This window comes from Pygocentrus nattereri, chromosome 8 (assembly GCF_015220715.1).
Source record: "Pygocentrus nattereri isolate fPygNat1 chromosome 8, fPygNat1.pri, whole genome shotgun sequence".
In the NCBI taxonomy this organism is placed as follows: Eukaryota; Metazoa; Chordata; class Actinopteri; order Characiformes; family Serrasalmidae; genus Pygocentrus; species Pygocentrus nattereri.
In genome coordinates this window covers 7,666,017-7,693,925 of record NC_051218.1, presented here as the reverse complement: position 1 = coordinate 7,693,925, position 27,909 = coordinate 7,666,017, and the positions used below count along the sequence as shown (strand labels likewise).

At 42.5% G+C, this 27,909-nt stretch overlaps 1 protein-coding gene across 1 annotated transcript; it reads left to right on the top strand.

The window, feature by feature from the left end:
- The first annotated feature begins 144 nt into the window (after positions 1–144).
- On the top strand, positions 145–27,803 carry LOC108439051 (transmembrane and coiled-coil domain protein 3-like). The gene is made up of 4 exons (XM_017717232.2): positions 145–400; positions 16,800–17,719; positions 18,483–18,618; positions 25,652–27,803. The coding sequence occupies exons 2-4, from the start codon at positions 16,800–16,802 to the stop codon at positions 25,955–25,957; spliced, it is 1,362 nt and encodes a 453-aa protein (XP_017572721.1). The 5' UTR covers positions 145–400; the 3' UTR covers positions 25,958–27,803.
- The last annotated feature ends 106 nt before the right edge of the window (positions 27,804–27,909 follow it).

Below are 27,909 nucleotides of genomic sequence, written 5' to 3'. Positions count from 1 at the left end.
TAGGATTAGAAACTAAAACGAACCAATCTGCGAGGCGCTTGTGAGTCTGAAAGACTGGCCAATAAGAGCACAGGAGGGCGGGGCCTGTCGGAATACGGGTGGAGAGACGCGGAGGAGTCCCGCCTGTTTTGGGAGCACCAGGCGAGGAGATAAAGGAGTCTGCTTACTGAGCAGGAGCGTGTTTGTTCGCTCCCGAGCTCCTTTGTTCATGTTTGTTTGTTTATTATTGTGTTTGTTTGTTTACGCCGGTGTTTGTTTGTGTCTCCGTGCGTCGTTGGAGCTGCAGCTGTGCGGAACAGTTTAATAATCAACTGGAAAAAGAAAAGACACAAGAACAGAGAAGAAGAGGGGGCACAAACTTTATCACACACACACACGGAGCAGCTCTGAGATCAGGGAGGTAAGATGTCGAAAGTTTGCTGCTTGTTCGCCAGCTTCTTATTCTATCTCCCCGTTCCACCTTAAATGATACAGCACTTACATTCAGGCGGCCGATGCACCAGACTGTAACTGCAGCACATTTAAGGTGGAACGGAGAGTTCAAATAAGAAGCTGGCGAATTGACAAGCCAAGTGTGTGTGTAAGAATGTGGGTCGCAGCTGCTCGCAGGGTGTGTGTGTGTGTGTTTTCAGTTAGGCAGATAACTTAAAGGGGAGCTCCACCAACTTTCACAAAACTGCATTATTCACTGGTTAAGATGTAAACAGAGCGGTTTGGAGTGAAACGCTCTGTTCTAGATAAACCTGAGTCAGTGGTGGTAAACCTGAGACAGTGGTGGTGATAGGAACCAGACGTCCCCCTCTAAGAGCTCCTCACAGAAAGTTCCTACATGAAATGGTTCTGAATTCACTGCCTGATGACTGAGACGCTGTTTTATGATAGTTTAGAGAACTTAAACTCCATTCATGGTGGAGGGATACATGCAGGGCACTGTGCGGCAAAATAGTCCCCAAAGCAAACTAATTATTCCAGATTTTCCACTATTTTCCATCATCAACATTTCATATAAACTCAGAAGACTCGTGTAGGTTCTCTGGTGGTTCTGGATGGTAAATAAAATGTCTATGTGTGTGTTGTAGTCAGGGTGACCCCTGGTTCCTATCACCACCACTGTAAAGACATCTGAACCGTTTCACATTCCACTGCATCTTAAAGACTTGATTATGGAGGAGTTTAGAAAGATCGGTGGAGTTCTCTTTTAAGCCCAGAGGTCGAGCTTATCCAATAGCTGGAACGTTCTTAAACAGTCTGTGCTTCTGGTTTCAATTGTCCAGCTTATCTAGTGATACTAGATGCTTTCTCAGCTGAAGTTGGTGAAAACTAGTTTTACTGGAAGTGTTGAAATTTGAAGCTCACTCAGCTTGTACTATTATGATCTAAAGGTCTGCTATAGAAAACGGGTGGTCTCTAATGGTAAACAATAAGTCAGTTCCCATCACAAAGCAAACAGAACCTTCAGTTTTAAGCCTAATGGTTGTCTATATATATATATATATATATATATATATATATATATATATATATATATATATATAAAATGTATATATATATATATATATATATATATATATATATATATATATATAAAATGTGTATATATATATATATATATATATATATAAAATGTATATATATATATATATATATATAAAATGTATGTGTGTATAATATACATTGTGTGTAAATAGATAGATACAAATACATAAGTGTGTGTTCCCCATAGAAACCACCTCAAATACCTATATAATCTACATAGTAGAGCTGGGCGATATGATATGGGCAGTACTATCAAACACGGTGGTTTTTATTCAGTGTTTCTCACTAAATCCAGTTAAACTGGACCAATTCTGCTCTGTTTATAATGAAACATGCAGTTCAGAATCACTTCATTTTATTTAATATGTAGCACATATAAGCAGGTAGCCTTGACGAGTCACACGTGTATGACATTAACACACTGACCAGGCCAGACAGCACAGCCTGTTACTGTGGGTAAAGATTCAGAGATTACTGGAATATCACTGACTGTGTTCATACACCGCGCTTAGCTGAGCACAGAGAATCGCTACAGATTCCTCTCGTCCAGCGTATGACACTTCCTTCTGAGAGGAGCTAAAAACTAAGACTAGATCAGCATTTTTCCTGCTGTGATGAGGTCACTCAACTCGTGAGGGTCATTACAGTCTCTCTGTAAGGTTTATAGCCTTTGTAGGACACACAGATGACGTTCCTGTGTATTATACACGGGTCCCCTGTAATGTATATTGTATATTGTTTACTGTATATGCAGTGTATTGTGTGTTTATTTGTTGAATATATCTTGCTGCACTGTATACAGTTACCATCAACGTGTGTGGCAATAAATCAGTCAGTCAAGTTTTTAACTATGAGAAAAATAAAATAAAGATACGTTTAATAGAATAAAGAAGAGTGAATAGTAAAGAGCCGTGGAGATGAATGTCTGCCTCTGTATGACTCTGTGGAAAAATGTGAAGCCTGCACTGCTTTGTAAATAAGGATCCTGTTACAGTGGAGTTACTCTGAGACAGTAAGCAGGTTTGTTGTTTTCTTTTGGTCAGTGTACTTGTTCAACAAGTACTGACAATATGTTCAGAAAAGCATACTGTGTTGTGATGTAACCGTGAATACCACACATACACTGCCCATACAACTCATTTAGGCTACCTCATACACTCCACACATCTCATCCCATACACCCCATATAAGAACCCCCCGTTCTTGTTGAAGGTGTGTTTTGGCAGGGAAACACAAAAATGTGCGAGGCCTACCTCATATACACTATACTGCCAAAAGTATTCGGTCGTCTGGCTTCACACACATATGAACTTGAGTGACATCCCATTCTTAATCCATAGGGTGTAATATGATGTCGGCCCTCCCTTTGCAGCTATAACAGCTTCAGCTCTTCTGGGAAGGCTTTCCACAAGGGGTAGGAGTGTGTTTGTGGGAATTTTTAAAGGCGCTTTACACCACTGCATTCCACGCTTTGCATTGCGCTTGGTGCTGGTGCTGCTCGGCCATGGAAACCCATTCCATGAATCGCTGTTCTTGAGCTGATCTGAAAGCCACATGAAGTTTGCAGGTCTGTAGTGATTGACTCTGCAGAAAGGTGACAACCTCTTCACACTATGCGCCTCAGCATCCGCTGACCCCACTCCTGTCATTTTACGTGGCCGACCACTTCATGGCTGAGTTGCTGTCGTTCCCAATCGCTTCCACTTTGTTATAATACCACTCACAGTTGACTGGAATATTTAGTAGCAAGGAAAATTGGTCAGATCACGGTACCACACTGCTAATCACTGAGCTCCTGAGAGCAACCCATTCTTTCACTGATGTTTGTAGAAGCAGTCTGCAGGCCTAGGTGCTTGCTTATATTCACCTGTGGCCATGGAAGTGACTGGAACACCTGAATTCAATGATTTGGATGGTGAGTGAATACTTTAGTAATATAGTGTACCTTTTTATGTAGTCTACCCAAAACATCCTGTATAGGCCAAACTAAATACTTCATATAGGCCAGGCTATGCCATAAACCCCATATAGGCTTCCCCTGTATACCCTATATGGACCACTCCATACAGGCAATCCTATATAACCCATATAGACCGTACTATTTACCTCCTATAGGCTGTGCCATAAACCCCATGCAGGCTACTCTCTATGCCCCCAATAGTTGTTGAAGATGAGATTAATTTTAAACCTCTATCACCCGTGTCAAATAGTAATTGCCCCCCTAAACCTGGCTTTGCCACCCTCGGCAGTAAGAACTGCGATCACACGTTTGTGATAACTTGTGATGAGTCTTTATCACTGTGAGGGATTCTGGTCCACTCTTCTTTACAGAACTGTTTTAATTCAGCTTTACTGGAGGGTTTTTGAGCATGAGCTGCCCTTTTAAGTTCTTGCCACAGCATCCTGGTGGGTTTCAGGTCAGGATTTTGACTGGGTAACAGCTTGAGCTTTAGGCCACAAACTGAAGGAGAATGTCCACCTGTCAAGATTTTCTAATGGAGAGCAGAATTGATGGTTCCATCATTTATGATGTCATTCAGGTCCTGCAGAAACAAAGCAGCCCCAGACCATCACACTACCACCACCATGTTTCACTGTTGGTATGGTGTTCTTGTGCTGGAATGCAGTGTTAGATTCATGCCAGACATAACGGGACCCATGTCTTTCAGAAAGTCCCATCTTTGACTCATCAGTCCACAGAATATTATCCCAACAATCATTAGATTCATCATCTAGATGTTTTCGTCAAATATTAGATGAGCCATTGTTCTTTTTGGTCAACAGTGGTTTGTGTCTTGCGGCTTGCTCCAATGGATGCCATTTTTGCCCAGCGTCTTTTTTATTCTGTAATCATATACGTTTACCTTAACTGAGGCAACTGATGCCTGCAGTTCTTTAGATGTTCATCTGGGTTCTTTTGTGACCTCCTGGATGAGTCGACGATGCACTCTTGATGAAATTTTGGTAGGCTGGGCACTCCTGTGGAGGTTCTCCAATGTTCCAAGTGTTCTTCATTTGTGGATGGCGGCTCTCACTGTGGTTCTCTGGAATCCCAGAGCCTCGGCAGTAGCTCTGTAACCCTTTCCAGACAGTAGATTTGAATATCTTATGAATTGAATAATCTGTTTAGAACATGGCATCATGTGATGCTTTCTGTGACCTTCTAGCTTCACATTGCCAGATGGGTTCTGTTTAAGTGGTGTTTAGATTCAGCAGGTCTGGCGGTGGTCACATCTGGGTGGCAGTGAAATTGAACCCAATGGTCAGTTGAATTTGGTTAACTGGCTGATTTTAGTTAAGGGGGGGGCAGTTATTTTTTCTCATCTGGCCAGGTAGGGCTGATCAGCATTTTACCTTCAGTGAAAACATTTAAAAACAGCATTTTGCGTTTACTCAGATTGCCTCTGTCTAATAAGGTAATCTGATGATCTGAAAACATTCCTGTGTGACGAATATGCAAAAAAGAAGAGATTGGGAGGGGAGCAAATACTTTTTCACATGCTACTATGAAGCTAATATGTAAGTTGTGTAGTTATGAGAGTTTTTAAAGGGCGACACGGAAGAAACTGACTAATATTAAATGAATCCTGCAGTGATGTTACTGGCACTGCTGTAGTGCTGGTGTGTGTGTGTGTGTGTGTGTGTGTGTGTGTGTGTGTGTGTGTGTGTGTGTGTGAGATCTAGTCTGAACTGGTCACACACTCACACTCACTCACACACATCCACAGCTGTTGGGTTTAACATAAATTCTGTGTTACTTTCTGTATGGAGTGAAAGTAACACAGGAAACCTATTATTGAAATGATTATAGATGTAAGGATGTAAAGTTTTTGGTCTCTGCACTGCAAAAATAGTATCTTGTCAAGTAAAACGATCTGAAATATAAATAATAAATCCAATATGTTTCCTGTTAAGTTTAATCTTAATTTAAGATTATTTACCTTATTTCTATAAGGTAATTTTATCTCATTATATTGGCAGATAATGTTGCTTGAAACCAGAAAAATGATCTGCCAGTACAGTGAGCGAATTTTACTTAATATAATGACCTGGAATAAGTCAATAATATCTAGAAATATAAGGAAAATAATGCTATAATAAATGCATGACCATCTCAAAGTGGGAAATATTAGATATATCGACTAGATCTGAGACCATTTCACTTGATCATACTATTTTTGCAGTGTCAGTAGTTTGTGCTATGGCTCAGAGGTCTGGGTGGGCTGTACGCTATGGGGGGCAGTTTTAGTGTTGTTTTAGCTCCTGGTGCTGCAGAGTTGTGGTGGGAAGAGTTTTGTTTGGTCTGCTGGAAAAGAATTTGAACCAATAGTTGTGCCAATAGCCCCCACTGGGGCTACGAGACTAATGTAGCTAACACGTAATGAAAGTTGATACAGCATGAAACTCTCACACTCAGACTCACACTCAGACTCAAACCGAACTGCCCCCATGTGTTCCAGTCTGATAGGGCTTGTAGTTTTTAAAAAGTTCCTCCCATCTTCAACACACACCATCAGAAGGGGGGTGTCCCGCCCTTTAAACTGGAGAACCTCTCCAGGCTCAGAAGGAAGAGAGCAGGCACTTTACAGCAGACATAGTAATGCTTGCATTTTTAGTTTTGGGTGGAGTGGCCCTTTACACGATCTCTAACAGACTTGATTGTGTGGTTTCTGGCGCTGAATGACTCACTGTTACCTATAAACGTGGGCCAAAGCAAGGCTGGGCGATATGACAATATACATCTGTATGATGATAAATTCTGCTATAATACAGAATATTATGCTTGTCTGATCATATGATGTTTATCAGTGCTTATAGAAACTGACCAGCTGCGTGTTTCATTATAAAGAGGGTATAATTAGTCAGTTAAACTGGATTCAGTGATAAATACTGAGTATAAATCACTGTGGTCACAGTTTTTAATAGTGTTTTTAAAATGTTCACTCTTTAAAAAGATGGCTCTTCAGGGGTTCTTTAGTAAAAATGATCCTATATAGACCGATGAACACTCAAAGAACCCTGATGGAAAGTGTGCTTTATTTGGTTCTTTATAGAACAGGTTCTTGCGGCTTAGAAAATGTGTGTAGAACAGGTTCTTCTGTTGTCTCAGGCTTTACAATGTAACAGTAGAACTGTTTTTGATGCTGCTGAACCATAGAACCATATAAAGCACGTTCTCCATCAGTCTAAAGAACCTTTTAATGGCGCAGGCAACCCTTTAATCCTGCAAAGGGTTCTTTGAGTGTTTCTATATAGAACCTTTACTACTGTAGATAAACAGCAGTTGCGGCTGTATTGAAGCCTTGATTTAGTCCATGTGTATCGGTAACAGTGAGTCATAGTGTCATAAACCACACAATCAAGACTATTAGTCACTGAATGATTATCTATGGAGCAGGAAGGTGTCCATTTATTTATGGCTGATCTGTCACTTCAGGTCTGACTGACTTGAATTTAAATTAGTTGATAATTAATTAATTGCGATCGACCCTCTGATTGGCCGAGTGGAGGTTATCTGTGCGTTTGAGATGTTACTGTAGCTTTGGGGACGTCCTCGGTGTTGGAGAGCGTGAGCATGTTGGAGCATGTTTCACTAACACACCCTCTGCAGCCCAGTTTCAGTGATGCTGTGTGAGTGTGTGAGGACATGCGTGGCTGCAGGCTGTGTTACAGTTGAGCTCTGTGTTTATTTCCCTAAATCAGTCTAGTCTGATGTAGAAAGAGTGAAGAACACCGCCTGAAACCATCTTCTCTCATTGCAAAGGGGAATTCCACCAGTTTTCCAAAATTCCTGCATAATTCTACAATTCAAAGTGGTTTGGTATGAGTTTACAGTGGTGGTTATAGGAACCAGATGTCCCCCTCTAAAATCTCTTCACAGAAAGTTCCTACACGAAATGGTTCTGAATTCACTGCCTGATGACTGAGACGCTGTTTTATGGTAGTTTAGAGAACTTCAACTCCATTCATGGTGGAGGGATACATGCAGGGCGCTGTGCGGCAAAATAGTCCCCAAAGAAAACGTATTATTCCAGATTTTCCACTATTTTCCATCAACATTCCATATAAACTCAGAAGGCTCATGTAGGTTCTCTGGTGGTTCTGGGTGGTAAATAAAAGTTCTATATGTGTGTTGTAGTCATGGCGACGCCTGGTTCCTATCACCACCACTGTGAAGACATCTGAACGATTTCATGCTAAATAGCTCTGAATCTCTCTGATTACACCTCACACACTCAATTATGGAGGAATTTGGGGAAGGTTTGAAGGAATTGGGCTGATCTAACTATTCTACTCCCAGTATCTGTGTGTCTAAATAAAAAAAAAAGTGATGCGTCAAGAGAAACTAAGACAGGTCTTTTGGAGAACCCTGAGGGCCTTCTAGACCTGCAGAGAAGGCCTAATGAGGGCTTGCTCGGCTATATCTGCCTGTCAGAGCATGTGAGTGAAGTGCAGCGACAGACCTTTCTCACTCAGTGTTACTGTATTCACGCCACTCCAGCTCCACTCCGGCTTTTCTATGTCCTGCTACTTGGATATCGGAGAAACCGTTCCACATGATCCACACTGATATTTACTGTATATATTGAATGTATGGAGACGCTGCACTCTTTATTTCAGTAACTTTATAATTTGTGGCTGTTATTCCACTAAAAAGTGGTTAAACCTTCTGAGCTACTCAGGCTTTTTCAGAAGGTTTAGGCTTAAAGTGACCCAATCACAAGCTGGAAAACTGCGGAGGGTGAACAAACACACAAGCTTTTAACACCATCCTCTATCATTCGCGCAGCACATTGGACGACAGGAGTCGGACTCTGTGTGACGTCTGTAGAACTTTAGAGTTTCCAGTCTGTGGTTCTGCTGAACAGCTCCGCAGTGCAGATGCTGTGTATGAACAGCCGTCGTGTCACTCAGAGGCAGCCGGTGTGGAATAAAGGACTGTCTGACTTGAGTGACACTGGAGCGATTCCGGGGAGAGGGAGAGGGAGAGAGGACACTGACGCTCTGACCTTCGGGAAAGCCTTTCAGAGCAAAATCACATCAAAAAATCATAATCAGATCACGGATTACATGTCACGAAGAAAACAATCCTGACTGGACGATTTTCTGTTGCCCGTTCAACTGTTTTTGTTTCCAAAACAAAACAGTGAAATAAGTTGTTTCACCTGTTTCTCTGCTCTTTCTCTTCTGGTTCTCTGCTCTTTCTCCTCTGGTTCTCTGCTCTTTCTCTTCTGGTTCTCTGCTCTTTCTCCTCTGGTTCTCTCGTTTCTCCTGGTTCTCTGCTCTTTCTCCTCTGGTTCTCTCGTTTCTCCTGGTTCTCTGCTCTTTCTCCTCTGGTTCTCTCGTTTCTCCTGTTTCTCTGCTCTTTCTCCTCTGGTTCTCTGCTCTTTCTCCTCTGGTTCTCTGCTCTTTCTCCTGTTTCTCCAGTTTCTCCTCTCTCATTAGTAATGAGTAGAGCTTGGCAACACAGCAAAAATATATTGTGATACTTCACGGATTTATGATGCATGACGTGTCACAATGTTTTCATTTTTTTCAGACGTCCGATCAGCTGGAACAGAGAAAAAAAGAACGTACGTTTAAAACATTCCATCAAAAACTGAACGCAGTGCTTTTTTCTGTTTGTGACTGAATCCAGGTGAACAGGCTAATTTTACTGTCATGAAACATGCAGCTGGTCAGTTTCTACAAGCTGATATGATCGATATGATTTCACAGAAATGATGAGGCCTTCTCTGAAGATCTAGGAGGTGCTGAGAGTTCCTCTTTGTGTGACTGTGACGGACCTTTACTCTGAGTAATGTGTTAAAGTGATAGCGTGTGAGGTTTCAGACGTTCTCTGAGAGCGTATTTAAATAAAGGAACTGAGAGTTCTCTGCTTTTTGGTGGTTTATAGTTTCCCATAAGTCTCTCTGCATCGTCACACTCATTAAGTTATTCAGTTTTGGTCTAATCTATCATTTTAATTCCAAACAATGAACTGAAGGGGGGTCCTGTAACTGGAGGAACTGTTCACACAAAAGTGGAACACAGACAATAACAAGTGTACATTAGTTTCTCCTGTTTCTCTTGTTTCTCCTGTTTCTCTCATTTCATCTGTTTCTCTTGTTTCTCCTGTTTCTCTCATTTCATCTGTTTCTCTTGTTTCTCCTGTTTCTCTCATTTCATCTGTTTCTCTTGTTTCTCCTGTTTCTCTCATTTCATCTGTTTCTCTTGTTTCTCCTGTTTCTCTCATTTCATCTGTTTCTCTTGTTTCTCCTGTTTCTCTCATTTCATCTGTTTCTCTTGTTTCTCCTGTTTCTCTCATTTCATCTGTTTCTCTTGTTTCTCCTGTTTCTCTCATTTCATCTGTTTCTCTCTCGTTTGTCCTGTTTCGTTTCTCTCCTGTTTCTCCTGTTTCTCTTGTTTCTCCTCCGCTTCTCTCGTTTCTCCTCTGATTCTCTCGTTTCTCCTCTGATTCTCCTCTGCTTCTCTCGTTTCTCCTCTGCTTCTCTCGTTTCTCCTCTGCTTCTCTCGTTTCTCCTCTCTCACTTTTCTCTTGTTTCTCCTGTTTCTCTGGTTTCTCCTGTTTCTCTCATTTCTCCTCTGTTTCTCCTCTCTTATTTCTCCTCTGTTTCTCTCATTTCTCCTCGTGTTATCTACTCTTTCGCTTCTTTCTCTTTTATTTTTCCATCCTGCTCCATACAGGCTCCATGCTAACACCAACAAGGACAGCAGTGATGGGTGGAGAGTGAGTTCACGCTGTTGCATTGTTACTGTGCAGAAAATCAGGTTTGGTGTTCCAGAATCCATCAGTTGCTCACACGTCTGAATGAGTTTATTGACCTCCAAACAGACGGCACGTATAAATGGTGCTGGTTCTGTAAAAAGAGCTCCTCTGGTCTGAATCTCTGTGCTGTCTGGGCTCCTCAGTGCTGATTAGTCAAGCTGTGGTTTCAGTCCAAAGCACTAAATCTCCTCCACTGAGGGGAATACTGGGTTCCTCACCATCAGCAAAGCCTCAGATGATAAAGCCTCCTGGTTTAGATTTTACAGGTCTTTTAAACAGCACTGCTTCACAGGACGTTCCAGGACATTGGGTTCTGCTGAAATGCTTTTCCTGTGTTTGACAGTGTGCAGAACATTCCTCACTACAAAACATGTCCATATTTATCTGCTCTGATAGAGGAGCATGTGGCTTCCTGAGGGAGGGGTCGTCCTTTATGGTGTTTTCCGAAAACAGCTGTGCAGAACACAATGTAGGAATTGTGAGTTTTAGAGAGCAGCAGATTGGACGGTCCAGTTACAGCTGCAGTCTGCAGCGGTCAGTGTGTTTCACCACGATTTGATTTGATATTTTGATACGATTCAGATTTATTTTGTAAAATGACACAAACACTTTTCCCGTGGTAAAAGTGAAGGCCACGCCCCCTTTATGAAGCCTCTGTCTCTCAGAAACTGTCTGGTGATTTAAGGTGGATTTGGCCATTTGAGAGTAGATCAGACGGATTTTGATTAGAGTGATAGTTTTATTAGAGCCCTGCAGGACTGAGGCACAGAGAAAAGGAGGAGGACGACAAGCTTAGTCAGCCACTTTCTCTCCTCTTTCTTCTGTAATTCTGTTCTCACTTTTTTTTTTCTTCCTCTTTCACTCCTCAGTCTCCTCTTTTTCTCTTTTGTCTCCTCTCATTGTCCCCTTGTCCTTCTCTCTGTCTCCACTATCTTCTCTCTTTACTCTTCTCCTTCTCTCATCTGTCTCATCTATTTTTCTCCCCATCCTCTCTCTATCTCCTCTGTCTCTCTTCTGTCTCCTCTCTTTCTTTCCCCATCCCCTCTCTGTCTCCTTTGTCTCCTCGCTTTCTCTCTTCTTTCTCCTCTCTTTCTCTCCTGTGTCTCCCCTCTGTCTCATCTCTTTTTCTCCCCATCTCTACCCTGTCTCACCCCATCTCCTATCTTACTCTCATCTGTCTCCTCTCGTTCTCTCCTCTATCTCCTCTCTTACTCCCCACGTCTCTGCCCTGTCTCTCCTCTGTCTCTTCTGTCTCCTATTTCCCTCCTTTATCCTCTCTTTCGGTTTCTGTCTCCTCTCTTTCTCTGTCTCCTGTCCTCGTTTCTTCCTTCTCCACGTGATTTCCCTGAAACTGAGTGCTTGTGGTTTTGCAGTAGTGTCATTAGCGCTGATGATATGTGGAGCTTGGACATTGAGATTAAGCAATAATCTAATTCCGTCATTTTTCCCTCCACTTTTCCTGAGCATAGCTGATCAGCCAGGATGTGTTTGGTGTTTGAAGTTAGATAATGTAGCTAACACGTAATGGAAGCTTATATCCACCAATCAGCACCAAGCTAACTGCATGAGTGAAGTCATCACATAATAACCACAAAGCGAGTGGAGCTGTTCAGCATTGCTAATAGACCTGATGTGATTTCTGGCTTTGTATGATTCACTGTTATTATAAACATGGACTAAATTCCCGACTAAATTTGTGATGCTGCTACTGTCAGTGAACAACGTGCCGGTTTGTCCAGTGTAGCTGCTGTAGTTCTTTCTCAGGGCTGAGTTTTGTTGTAACAGTTATAACGGAGCACTGCAGATAACACGGCACACAGACAGTGCAGAACGCTGGGTTCTGTGGGGCTGAGTGAAAATAGAATGAAGTAGTTCCTCGATTACCTCCCATGGGTCAGTTGCAGTTTGAGGCTCTCCAGCTTGTTTTGGAGGCAGGACAGGAGAGATTCTTATGAGAAGGACAGCTTTGGTTTCCAGTGACAGGAGGTGGCACAAACGTTGGCAAAGTGCTGAATTTAAAGAGTTTAACTTTGTGCAAATAAGGAGCGAGATAATGTGGCGATTACCAATAGGAATTGAGTATTGAGCAGAGTAGTACACGTTTTATCTCCACCACCGTGGAGCGATGCGCTCCACTTTTGGTTCCTGGATAATCGTTCCTTACAAGTGGAATAACACCAGCTGCAAATAGACACACACACACATTGTCTAAGCTGCTTCTCCTTCTGGGTCTCGGGGGAGCTGGAGCCTATCCCAGCAGTCACCCTGGACAGGTCGCCCAATCTGTCACAGGCCAGGCAGCCATACACATTCACGCACACCTAGGGGCAATTAGCATGTCCAATCGGCCTGACTGTATGTCTTTGGACTGTGGGAGGAAACCCACACAAACACGGGGAGAACATGAAAACTCCACACAAAAGGGACACCTGGTCGCCCAGCCGGGGAATCGAACCCAGACCCTTCTTGCTGTCCTATGGCGTCACCGTGCCGTCCCTGCAAATGAACAGTTATCACAAAAAGCAAATACTATTTTATACACAGACTGACTGCACAGATTAAATAAGAATAAGCACACGAGATTTCTCACCAGGGCTTTCAATTTTAGCAGGAATGGATCTGATTTGTGTTTTGGTTGTAGCCCAAGATCCAGCAGATATAGATTCAGGTCAAATCATCCCATTCGTCCAGAACTTACTGTTTATTGTTAACCGGCTAACAAAATACAATGAAATAAAAAGCAGCACTCCATTTCACTGTATGAAATCATGGTAACCAACGGTCAGTTGGAGTTGCAGGAGGCGTAGGTCAAAGTTGAGAGAAAATTGCAAAAAATAAATGTTTAAACAAAATCTGTCATAAAACTGCTTTTATGGAGTGCTTACCATCATGTGCTGCTTTTGAATTCATTGTATTTTGTTAGCCGGTTAATAATAAACAGTAAGTTCTGCATGAATGGGATGATTCTTTATATGCTGGATCTTGGGCTTCAGCCATGGGTTTTTTTACTGCCAAAATATTTATTGTGAATATGAATTTTGGGCTCAAACAACCACCGATTCTTTTCACCGTATCACTGCTTTATCCCTGCCTGAGCCGCTAGACTTAGTGACTTTTGGGGCCGTTTTTTCCTGACTGACTTCATTTCTGAAAGCAACGAATGACTAATCTTGTGAAGGGAAAAGAAAGAGATAATTACTACTGTAATTTATTCCTATTCATACCATCATCCCTTTTTATTTTCATAGATAAAAACATTTTTGATGATGTATTGACCGTCAATCTGGGAATCTCCCTGTATTTCACTTCAAGACGATGATCACCTACTGCTGGCTTCTCATGCAGTGGAAACCAATCAAGATCCCATTCCGAAACACGTTAATACATGTTGTAAACAGGCCCAGTTTCTTAGTATGTGCTGTATGTCATCCTTTTGCTTAAATGACTGTGTACATTTGAGCTGCAGGAGTTTGTGCTGAAGCCTTGATCAGCAGATCAAATTCACGGCAGAGTCTAAGCACGAGTTTCAGTGGAAGAGATAAGACTAAAAATACCAAATCTGAACTTTTAGTTCAGAACAGGCCTTAAACATGGACAGTGTCACATATTTGCTTACATTTGAATAGTGACTTAGTGCTTTATTTCTATCTCGGCTATTTATTCTCCGCTTCACTGGTCATTTTACTTTTACTTTTTTGAGTGTTGTTGTTGACCATGTTCATCCCTTCATGGTCTCAGTTTACCGTCTTCTGATGGCCACTTCCAGCATGATTTAAGCACCACGTCACAAAGCCTCAAACTGGTCTCATAAACGTGATGTTGAGCTCGGTGTTCTTCAGTGGTCTTCCCAGCATCCGAATGCAGTAGAAGCTGTTTGGGATGTGGTAGAACAGATCTGATCACGTCAGCATGGACCAGAACCTCAAATAAGTAAATGATCTATACACTCACACACAGGCATTCTAATGAGTGAATTTAGCAGTGCAGCCATTGCTGACACATGCATTCACACAGCTTGTTTAATCTCTATAAGTGATAAATAAATGAAATATATCTGCTAAATTTCCTTTGGGAAGTGTCGGTCGGTCTGCAGGTCTGTCTGCTGGGCTGTTGAAAAACATTGACCAGTATTATGGGATGCTCTGGAGCAGCTGCACTGGGCTGTGGAGCAGTGGAACTGTGTTCTATGGAGTGATGGAGCTCCATCCAGTACCTTTTGGGATGAGCTAGTGATCCAGAAATGACCATCCAACATCAGTACCTGACCTCGCTAATGCTCAATCAAATCCTCACAGCAATGTTCAACATCTAGTGTAAAACCTTCCTAGAGTAGACGTTTGAGGTCAAAGGGAGGCCTTACCCTGCCCTGTGTTAGTGTAGTGTTCCTAATAAAGTGCTTGTGTCTGTGGGTCTGTCTTTGGGTGTGAGTAAATATCTGCCACCCACTATTAACAGTCAAGTTTACTGGTCAGCAGTGTAGATTTAGATTTTTTTTGCTGAGCTGTGGCTTTACTGTCCATCTGCAGGGCGCCATGCTGCGTCAGCAGCGTATAGCAGAAGCTGGTAGGGTCAGCTCACATGGAGAGCGTCCGTTTTTATGTTATTTCCTTCTAGATGAAGTTTCAGATGTGAGCAGCTTCTTTGTGGTTCACACTTCCTCCTTAACCTCTGGAGTTCAGTGATGATCTTCAAACAGAGCTGTAGGAGCCTGCAGGCGTGCCGAGACCTGCTCCGTACTCCCACACACACATACACACACTCTCTCACTCACACATATACACTCTCACACACACATATATTCACTGACTCACACACACGCACACACTCTCGTACACACACACACAGTTGCAGCAGTTTAGCTCGACCCATTCAGCCTACAGCAGTTTAGCCCTGCCAGTTTAGTCTCCAGTTTAGCCCTGCCCATTCAGCCTGCTGCTGTTTAGCCCCGCCCATCCAGCCTGCTGCTGTTTAGCCCCGCCCATTCAGCCTGCTGCTGTTTAGCCACGCCCACCAAGCCTGAAATTATAAGGAGTGTTTCATCCCAGACTTTTTTTTTTTAAAATAAACAAAGCACAGTAGAAGCCAGCCAATCAGAACAGATCTCATTAATATATATCAGTCTTAAAGGCACTGTAACAAACAGTAAGGGATAAAGGGAGGCTGGAAAATGATTATGTAGAAAATATCTGTGACTATTTTTGATACATAAAAACACAAAAACTTTGAGTGGAGAAAGATAAGGTAACAAGATGAATGTGGCCCTTTACATTGAAATGATGACATCCATGTCTTAGATGTATATATCCTGGAGACTCCTCCTTCCTGCTGCTCACTGCAGGCCATCAGGGAGCAGATGTGCGGTGATGACCCTGAGGGTCTGTGCTGACTCGCTGAAGCTGACCTCTCAGGATGTCTGAGGGAGGAAGCGTCTGCAGGCGCAGAGAGAAAAGCAGGATGTTTTTTCCTTCAGTGCATAACTGGATCCTCGTGATGTTTCTGAGCGCTGGTCCCTCAGGGCTGAGACAGCCTTCACAACCTCTGATAGTCTGATTTCCCAGCCAGTTGCAGAGGCCGAGGACCAGAATCGGTCAGAACTGGATTTACTAAATATTTTACTTCCAAGGAATTTGTCTTAACAGAAGCTCAGATTAACACAGATACAGAAAAACAAATGGAGAAATTAGGATTAACAGAGATTAGGAGAATAAAAAAGAAAAGAATAATAAATAGATAAAAAAAAAACAGTGCAGCAGTGATTTCTACAGGTTTTTGTCCATATTTTACATTTTGCCCTGGGAGCCCTAATCTAAAAAACATGGTTCTTCAAGGGTTCTTTAGTAAAGATAGTGTTCATGGTTTGACATAGAACAAAAGAATCATTTGTAGACTTAAATGGTTCTTCAGATTGATGGAGAATGCGTTATATATGCTTCTGTATAGCACATGTTTGAGAAGGGTTCTGCTACTGTACACATGCTTGACATCATAACAGTAGTGGAACCCTTTCTGGTGCTATACAGAACTATATAGAACACATTCTCCATCAGTCTGAAGAACCATTTCACCATGCAAAGAACAGTTTAATAATGCAAAGGGTTCTTTGAGTGTTCTTTACTAAAGAACCTTTCTTTTTGAAGAGTGTGCTTATTTGTGGGTCTCTTGTGGGCCAATTCATTTCCACCTGACCATTTTCCAGCCTGTCTTTATTCCTTTCAGTTAAATAGGCTGTTTGTGATACACATATATGTAAATGATCTCTCTTGTGATTGGCTGCCCTGTATTTAGGGATAAATGGGTGAGCTTGTTTTAAAGGAGGGTCTTGAAGTTGAAGCATTTTTTCAGTGCCAATATGGCGATATGGCTTCTACTGTTTCATTTAAAAAGCTCTGTAATGTTCATATGATCCACACAGTCACTCTGACAGACTGTAACGCACTACAGGAAGTGTTTCATTTAACCTGTTAACCCCTGTGTTTTCTCTGTGTTTCTGCAGATGGATCACAATGATGGATACGTGCTCAGTATCCCGGTGCCCATCCTCCGCGGCAGCTCAGATTCCAACTTGAACAAGTCCAGCAATCTTCTGCAGGAGCTGCCGCGGGGCCGGCTGGAGCTGGAGAGCCTGCAGCAGAAGATCCTGAAGGTGACAGAGCAGCTGAAGGTGGAGCAGATGGAACGGGATGAGAACGTGGCCGAGTTCCTCAAGCTGGTCAGCATGGCGGATAAGCAGCAGGTGGCGCGGATAAGACAGGTTTTTGAGAAGAAGAACCAGAAGGCGGCGCACAGCATCAGCCAGCTGCAGAAGAAACTGGAGCAGTACCACCGGAAGCTGAAGGAGAGCGAGAGCAACGGCTCCAAACACAGCAGCCCTAAAGATCTGGCCAAGGAGCTGCTGCAGAAGGACTTGTCCAAAGACGTGTCCAAAGATTTATCCAAAGACTTGTCCAAGGAAGCTCTGAAGGACGTGAACAGTAGCGGACGGCACGTTCGCCTGGACAAGATCAAAACCATCGGCCCTGGAGTCTCACTGTCTCCTCCCTTCTTCTTCAGCAAGCCCAAGGAGTTCGCCAACCTCATCCGCAACAAGTTTGGCAGCGCCGACAACATTGCCCACCTCAAGAACAGTTTTGAGGAAGGCAGTGCCCGGGCGCTCGGAGGGAGCGCCACCATAGTGGGCCAGACCAAGTACCGCAGCGATGATGAGAGTTCTGTGGGTTCCTCAGGTTCTGCGGACAGTAACGGTAACCCTGCAGCCCTTCCACAGGATAACGGCACCATTTCCATGGTGCTGGAGGAGCTCCAGCAGATCCGGCAGTCTCAGAACCGGCTGGCTGAGGAGATGGAGGCTCTGAAGGAGGACCTGAAAGGAGGAGACAAGTTCCTGGCACAGACGCTTGAGGAGGAGAAATACAGGTTAGCTTTGAGTGCTTAGAGTGAGCAATGGGACATTCTAATGTAGAGGTTCTTAGCATTCTCAGCAGTCATACTACTCATAGATAACTATAGAAAAAGTTTGGATGACCGTATTCAAACTGCCTAATGGCACCAACTAATAGCTGCATAGTGGGCTAATGTTCATCATTAATTTCTATTTATCGGAGGGAATTATAATAATGTTTATTATGTTTTATAATAACAGTTCCTATTTTAATTAATATGTATGCGTTTTTGAGTATTTATTTATCTTAAAAGAACTATTCATTTCAATTAATCACACAATAGTAGGAGTTGGTGCCCCCTGGCAGACCCATTGAGCAACTGCAGGTCAAAGCTTGAATATCTTGTCATATTCATACATTTTATTTAATTTTATAATAACCTGCACAGTATTGATCAGAATATTATAAAGTTAGACACTCAAAGATGTTTTTTAACGCTTTATTCAATATTTTAACTTTTTTTTTTTTTCTTTTGGAGAGGCCAGAACCTAAAACACTTCCATTTCGCACATCTATAGCTTGAGATTTATCCGGTCAGTCTGAAGTCTACTTGCTGAATAATAAGGCTGAGGATGTAATAAGTCTGGGATTTTAGGGGTTAAATCATAACAGACTGTTATTAACTATATATAGCTGAGAAGTTCCTGTCTAAATTTGATTACCACTTTTCTAATAGTCTATGTTGTTTCCTACGGTCACCCTCCCTCCCTCTGCGCTTCCGCCTCCCTCTGTCTCAGGGTGGAGCGTCTGGAGGAGCAGCTGAATGACTTGCTGGAGCTCCACCAGCATGAGATGACCAATTTGAAGCAGGAGCTCGCCAGCATCGAGGAGAAAGTGGCCTACCAGGCTAACGAGAGGGCCAGAGACCTGCAGGTATGCAAACCAGACCTGGACAAAAAAGGAAAATATTACGATATGAGAGATTTTAATTACAGTTCTACAGTTACAGACTGTAGTCCATCTGTTTCTCTGATACTTTGTTACCCCCTTTTACCCTGTTCTTCAGTGGTCAGGACCCCCATGGACCCTCACAGAACAGGCACTAGTTGGGTGGTGGATCATTCGCAGCACTGCAGTAACACTGACGTGGTGGTGGTGTGTTAGTGTGTGTTGTGCTGGTGCGAGTGGATCAGACACAGCAGTGCTGCTGGAGTTTTTAAACACTGTGTCCACTCACTGTCCACTCTATTAGACACTCCTACCTTGTTGGTCCACCTTGTAGATGTAAAGTCAGAGACAACAGATGGTTTTGTGTAGTTATAGTCAGTGAAAAAGAAAGCAGCACTGACCTGCCCTGGAGTTGTTTCCACGTCTTTACTTTGCTGTAATGCAATCTCGTATTACATCATTGAGAAATGATTACAGTATTGGCTCTGCGCTCCTCACAGTGCTGTGCAGTGTAACGCAGAAATAGGATGTTGTGTAACTGGGATTGTGATGTTCAGTTGCTAACGTTGCTAAAGTTCACACAGGCTAATTAGGAGGAATAAAACTTGCTGGACTTTCTCCTCTGAAAGAAATGCTCCTTTCTTCAGTCTATACGTTCAGTATAAGGTGTGATGTGGTGTCAAACTGCCCATGAGGATCTGCGCTCTTTGCTTGTCCTCTCATCTCCCTGGATTCATCTGAACTGACCATAAGAGAGTTAAACAAAACACAAAGCCTGCAGCTCTGCAGCTCTGCAGCTCTCACACAGCCCAGCTCCTCAGACCTAATCTGTTCAAGGTGTGTGTGTGTGTGTGTGTGTGTGTGTGTGTGTGTGTGTGTGTGTGTGTGTGTGTGTGTGTGTGAGTGTGCACTTTCACGTGCAGAGGAAACCTTTGTTCAGGAGGTTTTATGATGTTGTTCTTGCACAACTGAGGCCGTTTAACAGCGCCGTGTTCCAAGTGGACTCTACTCTGCTATAAACTGATCGGCACTCGGTTGCCTGTCGCTGTAGAAGGTGAGGGATTCTTCACTGTTCCCTGCAGTGAACTGTGTGGGAGTGCTTTAGAGCTTTTAGAACCACATTTAGAGCACCGTACAGTACTGCACATACTGATACTGCAGTCTTAAGCGCATGTGAGCTAGTTCAGAATTCAGCAGCCTGCGTTTTTAGAGGAGAAGATCTGAGCATTTACTCAGTTTACACTGACCTCTGATTTCCCTCATGACCACACGACACACAGCCTGCAGGGCTGGCTCTAGCATTTTGGAGGCCCTGAGCAGGATTTTTCTGGGGGCCTCCCATCTGCCTGTGCACTTGCCCAGGCATACATGTTTAAAATAAAGCAGAGAGAATAATTCTTCCTCTGGCTATCGCATTGTGCTCATTTATATTAAGTCTGATTTTGTTTGTTTAACATGCAAAAGGCTTTGCTGAATTACTGTGTGTATATGAGGACCAGTCATAACGTAATCCAAACATTCATACATAGAAATTATATTTACAGTCTTCCATAAACATTCCTAAGTTGACTAAACCAGTTAGCTTGCTTGGTGATTTACCATAAAACAAAAGGCCAAATAATGAGTGTCACAAGTGGTTTAAATAAAGTACACAAACAGTTAGGCTCATAATAATATTTAATATTTTTAAACATACTATTATCTTTTTGCTTTTTCTCCTGGTGGCCTCATGGCACTAAGCAGCTGCTTATGTCGCTTATTAGGTAGAGCCTGCACATGTATACTGAATTATGCAGTGAACAGTACACAGTATGCTATGTTTTAAAATATTATACTGTGTGCTGCATTCTGTACCAGTGTATATACTGTATACTGCATATCAATATATGCTGTATACTGCGTGCTACCCTTCATCAGTAGCGTACTGTACAGTATTGTACAGATTGTACAGTACAATCGGAAGAATCATTTCTCCATGCAGAGAACCGTTTAGTCATGCAAAGTGTTCATTGAGTGTTTTGTTCTATACAGAACATTTTTTTTTTTTTTTTTTTGCTAAAAACCCTTAAAGAACCATTTGTTGTTAAGTGTGTAGCTAATACACCAGACAAATTACAACAAATAAGAAAGTGCTGCCAAACAGTCCAGGTTATTGGCAGTAAGGACTGAGGAGGACAGATAGAAGAATGTTCTAACTGGACTCCGACTCCGAAGTTGGGACAGTATATGAAATGGTAATAAAAAAACAAAAGGCATTGGTTAGTAAATTCTGTTTTTTATATATATATATATATATATATATATATATATATATATATATATATATATATATATATACACACACACATTTCAAAAAAGTTGTTACAGGAGCATTTTTACAACTATGTTACAGCAGCTTTCTCTTTAACAGCACTAAATAATCATTTAAGGACAGAAGACACAAACTGATCCAGTTTGAAAGTGGTATGTTTTTGCCATTCTTCTGTTGTATTAATCTATACAGGGCCTGCGTTGTGTTATTTTGACATTTTTATCAGGAGAAAGTTGTGGGCTGCAGGCAGGTCAGTTTAGCAACCACTCTCTCTGATTACACAGCTGGTGTAACACTTGATGTCATCTTGGTGAAATAAGCATGAACGTCCCTGAAAAAGACGGAGTCTAAAAAGCAGCATATCTTGCTCCAAAATGTGTTCAGTGTTAATGGAGCTTTCACAGTTGTGCAAGTTACTCACTAATACAATAAACAATCCAAAAGGGTAACCTGTCAGACAGCAATATACGTTTCCACTGAGCATCAGTCTGTTTTCAGACGAGCTGGAGCCCAGAGAAGTCGACAGCATTTCTGGACATTATTGATATTTGACTTCCACTGTGCAGAGTACAGTCTTATTCTGCTTTTGTGGATGGAGTGACAAGCAGTGTTTGATGGCCTTTACGCAGAGGTTTCCTGAATGTTTTGATGATGCTGTAGACTGTAGAAGTTGAAATAACTAAAATCCTTGCAATCCCTTGCTGAGGAATATCATTTTTGAACTGGTTTGGGTTATTTGCTGATGCATTTTCTGGGAATCTGGCAACTGGCAGGCAACAGCCATCCATGCTCACAAAGGACTCTGCCTTTCCTAGATGCTCCTTCTATACCAAAGCATGATCACATTACCTGTTTAAGATGCTCTTGTAAAACTTTATCAGTGTTTATCAACTTTTTTTGGAGACCTTTTCGTACTAGTGAAGTGGAAAAGCTGCAGGATGTAATACGTACAATTTAACTGTGAAAGTGAGAGAGTAAGTCAGTGGTGGCTGTTAAGAGCCCTGATGGCCTGCGGGAAGAAGCTGTTTCTGAGGTGGGTGGTGCGCACTGAGATGCTTGGAAGGCGTCCAAGACTATCCACTGAAACCTGCAAGCAGCCAGAACACTCGGAACACTCTCTCTGTGGTGCAGTGGTAAAGTTGACCATAACAGATGTGAACGTCCTGAAGCTTTTTAGTCTCCTGAGGAAGGTCAAGATGCTCTCTGTGATGCTTCTGTAGCAGCAGCTGAGAACGGGTGGGTGTAAAGGGTGGGAAAAAATATTATATTGCAATACTCCACACACACTATGCATTATGATATTTATTTTTTCTGAGGCTTAAGAAGCTGAAACAAACAAAATAGAACCTGTAGTGTCACATACACTCACTGGCCACTTTATTTAGGTACATCTGTTCAATTGCTTGTTAACACAAGTAGCTAATCAGCCAATCGCATGGCTGCAACTCAATGCATTTAGGCATGTAGAGGTGGTGCTGAAGTGCAGACCGAGCATCAGAATGGGGAAGAAAGGGGATTTAAGGGACTTTGAACGTGGCGTGGTTGTTGGTGCCAGACGGGCTGGTCTGAGTATTTCAGAAACTGCTGATCTACTGGGATTTTCATGCACAGCCATCTCTAGGGTCTGAAAAAGAGAAAATATCCAGTGAGCAGCAGGTGTGTGAAAATGCCTTGTTGATGTGAGAGGTCAGAGGAGAATGGGCAGACTGGTTCCAGATGATAGAAAGACAGCAGGAACTCAAATAACCAACCAAAATCTCTGAGGAACGTTTCCAACACTTTGTTGAAAGTTTGCCATGAAGAATTAAGGCAGTTCTGAAGGCAAAAGGGGGTCCAACCTTTTACTAGCAAGGTGTACCTAATAAAGTGGCCGGAGAGTGTATGTGGAAAAATAAAATGAACAAATAAATTAAAAAAATAATACTAATAAAGCTTTTTATTCAGTGTTGTAAACGTTATTGCACTAAATCAATTTAAACAGCCAAATTATGCTCACTTTGTAAAGCAACATGTAGTTGGTCAGTGCTCTTTAAGTACTTCTCAGAGTGGAGAAATGTTCTAAATGAATCTCCTCTTGATCTCTGGTTCTTATCCCAGACACCGTTCGGTCCAGTGTGAGATCAGAGTGAGACTGAAGCTGTTTTCTCCTGATTCTGAAATTTGGCTCCTGAGAAATAAAACTCATGTGGATTAACTCTTTAGAGTCTGACTTGTCTCAGCTGTGTAATATCTCCATAAGAACAGTGTGAGATCTCATCGTTCTCTTGTTCAACTCTGTTCTAGATCATGGAACCCTCTCAGCAGTCCATCAGTGCAGAAGGAGAACTCACACTTTTCTCCTTCACCACCAGAACGTCTCACAGTGAGACGCTGCTGTCGATCTCCTCTTTTCTCGGGTTCAGGAGAAACATCTCAGAAACCAGTGATGCTTCATTAATATAATACTGAGATCTGCTTTATTTCTCTGACACAGTCTTACGAAAGACTTCTTTCCTCTGGGATACAATATCCACGATATGCTCAGGAAAACATGTTGTAACATAATTGATCACAATAATGATGCATGTCGTCATATTGCCCACCCTTTGTGCTCTGTCAGTACATGAGCAGGATGTAGTAGCAGCACTTGTTTGTGCTCTGTCTAATCTAGAACTCCTGACTCAGCTCATTAACCAATCAACAAGCTCCTCGCAAGCATCTCCACAGGTGTCTAGAGAAGGGAAAACAGAGCCTGGGGTCACACTGGGCACTCCTGAAACAAGCATATGAAGGCTTAAAGGGGAATTCCACCCATTTCTCAAAATTTCTGCACAATTCATTGGCTCAGATGTTTAAAAAAAAAAAAAGTAATTGAGAGTGGATTCATGTGAAACGTTCATTGTGGAGAAACTTACTGACTTGGATGTCTTTACAGTGATGGTGATAGGAACCAGGCGTCGCCATGACTACAACACAAATATAGACATTTTATTTACCATCCAGAACCACCAGAGAACCTACACGAGTCTTCTGAGTTTATATGGAGTGTTGATGATGGAAAATAGTGGAAAATCTGGAATAATTCGTCTTTTTTTGGGGACTATTTTGCCGGACAGCGCCCTGCATGTCTCCCTCCACCATGAATGGAGTTTAAGTTCTCTAAACTATCATAAAACAGCAACTCAACTCAACTCAAATTTATTTGTAAAGCACTTTAAAAACAACAGAGGCTGCAACAAAGTGCTGAACACTGCAGGTATAACACAGACATATAGAACAGTAAACCAATAAAACCATACCAATAAAATAATATAAGCTATCAACAGTAAGAAAGTAAATATAAATAAAACCATACACAAATAAGATGCAGGAATAAAAAATTATGTTAAATGAAAGGCCAAGGAATAAAAGTGGGTTTTGAGGCTGGTTTTAAAAGTGGACAAAGAGGCCTGTCTGATAAAAACTGGCAGTTCGTTCCATAATTTCGGAGCTGCTATTGAAAAGGCTCGATCCCCTCTGAGCTTAAGCCTAGACCTCGGTACCTCCAGGAGTAGCTGATCAGCTGACCGGAGGCACCGTGTGGGCACATGCAGATGGAGGAGCTCAGAGAGGTAAGGCGGGGCAAGTCCATTTAAGGATTTAAAAACAAATAAGAGAATCTTAAAAAGAATTCTAAAATGCACAGGTAGCCAGTGGAGGGAGGCCAGAATGGGAGTTATGTGCTCCCTCTTGCGTGACCCCGTTAGTAGCCGGGCAGCTGCGTTCTGCACCACCTGGAGACGTTTGAGGGAGGACTGGCTGACTCCAAAATAAAGTGCATTACTGTAAGCCGAGATGTAATGAAGACATGGATTACTGTTTCAAAGTGCTCATGTGCTAAAATGGGACTTCACCATCGCCACTTGCCTTAGGTGATAGGTCTCAGTCATCAGGCAGTGAATTCATAACCATTTCATGTAGGAACTTTCTGTGAGGAGCTTTTAGAGGTGGACGTCTGGTTCCTGTCACCACCACTGTGAACAGTTCTGACTCAAAGTTAATCTAGAACAGAGCGTTTCTCACCAAACCACTCTGTTTACATTTTAACCTTTAAATTGTGCAGAAATTTTGAAAAGTTGATTTAAGCTGATATGCTTTTGTTTGCACAAGCTGCAAAATTGCTGTTTTTTTTGTACATTAGAGATGGATATTTATAGATGGTCTTGGTGCTTTGCCCTCGTATTTATTATTAGCTCATTTACTTCTCCTTTTTTTTCCTGATACATTCTGCATCAACTACAAGGTCTTGTTTATGACTTTTAAAGCTGTTAATGGTCAAGTGCGGCACATCTTACAGATCTGAACTGTAGTAGCCGCCTGGACCTCCTCATTCAGCTGAACTGGGCTTACTGTGAGCTCATCTCTTACTGCTCACTTGCTGGAAAATCATTTCTTATAGCACTCCTAAACTCTGGAACAGCATTCCAGAGAAAACTAGGAATGCAAACTCAGTGTTTTTAAATATAGATTAATGTTTGTTTAGGTGGGCACATGCTCAGCTTAATGGGTCTCCTTTTACTTTAGTTTCTATTCATTTGTGGTTGCTTTCCAAACAAACTGTATTCATTAAGCCTTAAAACACAGGTTTTGGAGCCGAACTGAAACCTGCTATGAAATTGAGGATTGGTCTGTTTTTATGAAAGCATTTTGAAAACCTCTGTCTGAGAGCTGTTCCTCTGTGTCCACCAGGAGGCGCTGGAGTCGTGTCAGACACGGCTGGCTAAGTTGGAGGTGCAGCAGCAGCAGCAGCAGCAGGCGGTGCAGGTGGAGGCGGAGGCGGGCCGGATGCTGTTGGGGAAGGGGATCAGCGTCCTGCTGGCCGTCGCCACGCTGCTGCTTGTGTGCGTCTCCACGGCGGCCAGATTCATCTCCCCCGTCCTGCGCAGCCGGCTCCACCTGCTGGCCACGGCGCTCACTGCACTGCTGCTGTCACTGCTCTGGAGGAACTGGGAGAATCTGCAGCGCAGCTTGGAGCGCACGCTGGGCAACGGCTGAGAACGCAGGCAGGAATAAACACTAAATCCAACCCTGGAACCCAAACTTCGTACCAACCTCCAGCCTTGAACTCTGAAGCCAAACCAGACTCAAATCTGGAACCCAAAGCCAAACCTGCAAAACAAGCCCAAACCTGAAACACAGACCCTCAGTGTGAACCCTCAAACACTAAACCCAAACCTGGAGCCAAAACCTAGTGACTGGAAACCAAAGCTCGGAACCAAAACTAAACCAAGATCCCAAACTGAAACCCAAACCTTAAAACCAAACTGAGCCCCCACATGCAAATTCTCAACTCTGAGCACTGAACCTACTGAACAAAACACAAACTGGGACCCAACACTGAACCCAACCGGGAACCTAAACACTCAATGCAAACCCAGAACCCAACCCAGAATCCAAACCCAGAACCCATAAACCTAACCTGGAACCAAAATCTGGAAGTTTTCTGGGTTTGGATTCAGTGTTTAGATTCCAGTTTGGGTTCAGCATTTGGTTAAAGATCCAGATTTTGGGTTGGGTTGCAGTTTTTGGGTTGCAACCCAACCCAGAATACAAACCCAGAACTCGTATACGTAACCTGGAACCTATCCCAGAACTTAGACCTGGATCCAACCCAGAATGCAAACCTAGTAAGTCAAATCTGAAATTCAAACCCAGAATCCAAACCCTCAGTACTGAACCCAAACGCTTAATCTAAACCCAAACCCAGAAACCTAACGAACCAGAATCTGGAGCCTATCTCTGAACCCAAACTTGGATCCCAACCCCATAACCAAGATCCCAAACAGGAACCCACACCAAAATCCAGCACCTAGATCACAACCTGGTATTCCAACCACTCTGTACTGACCCCAAACCTGAACATTGGACCATATTCTAGCCTCTGTTCTGATTGAACCGTACCATGCTGTGATGACAGCTGAGTGGTCAGTGAACTCGGCTGTGTGCGTGTTTACCGGTCAGCCTCGTTCCGCTCATGCAGTTCAAACTGTTGAAACATTTTATAACTGGATTCTTCTGAAGTAAATCTGGTTTGCTTTGGTTCCCACATCACGAGGAACCGAGCTCGTCCTTCAGACTGACACTGAGATCCATCCTGAAACTCTGAGGTGCCTTTTCAGAAAGCGGAGAGGAGCAGGAGCAACTCTGTGGAGCTTCAGGAGGAAATTCGCTGCTGTTTCTTTAAGAGCTGAATGTTTCACTGATTTCAGACACATTCCTTTCCAGAGGGCCGCGGCTCACATGCAGAACCGGATTTTGCGGGCCTGGAGCCTGGATTCTGTTTCAAGTGCAATCATGGTTATTGATCAGTTGATAATCATTAAGAACAGTAATCTGTCTGTTTTCTTTCGAATGTTTAATAGTGACTGTTATCCAGGAGAGTTTCACCACTAGAAATGACCAAATCCATCCAGTTCCCTCGAACGGGGCAGAAAAATCTTTCATGGACAACACACCACGTTTTATTTCCGACTGTTTTTGGTGCCTGAACTGTTAATCTGAACCATCTGAGCCTTATGAATAATAAAGAGGAGCGTACGAGCAGCAGTGTGACTGAAATGAGAGAGGTGGACCTCGGAGTTGAAAAACTGCAGGGAATTTTAAAAAAATTTGACCATATTCTGTTTTTTTTTAATGTATTATTATTATTATTATTATTATTATTATTATTATTGTTATTATTATTTGTTTTTGGATTAATCTATTTTATAAAACCGAAGTGTTAAATACTGATTATTTTATTATTTTATGCAAATGTCTTTTAGAAAATTACCAAACACCTGTTTTTATATTCCAATCTTTACACTGGATTTAGATATGCAATTAAAACAAGATGCCGATTGTTGATCTCCTTCCTTTATTTAAAGGGAAAATCCACCAATTACCTTATAATTCAGAGATGAAATCAGAGAGGTTCAGAGCGGTTTGATGTTAAATGGTTCAGATGT

Excerpts from the sequence above, each read along its gene's own strand:
- LOC108439051 (XM_017717232.2), top strand. The coding sequence starts at position 16,800 with ATGGATCACAATGATGGATACGTGCTCAGTATCCCGGTGCCCATCCTC. Across the intron at positions 17,720-18,482 it reads CTTGAGGAGGAGAAATACAG|GGTGGAGCGTCTGGAGGAGC; the intron begins GTTAGCTTTGAG and ends CCTCTGTCTCAG. Across the intron at positions 18,619-25,651 it reads AGAGGGCCAGAGACCTGCAG|GAGGCGCTGGAGTCGTGTCA; the intron begins GTATGCAAACCA and ends TGTGTCCACCAG.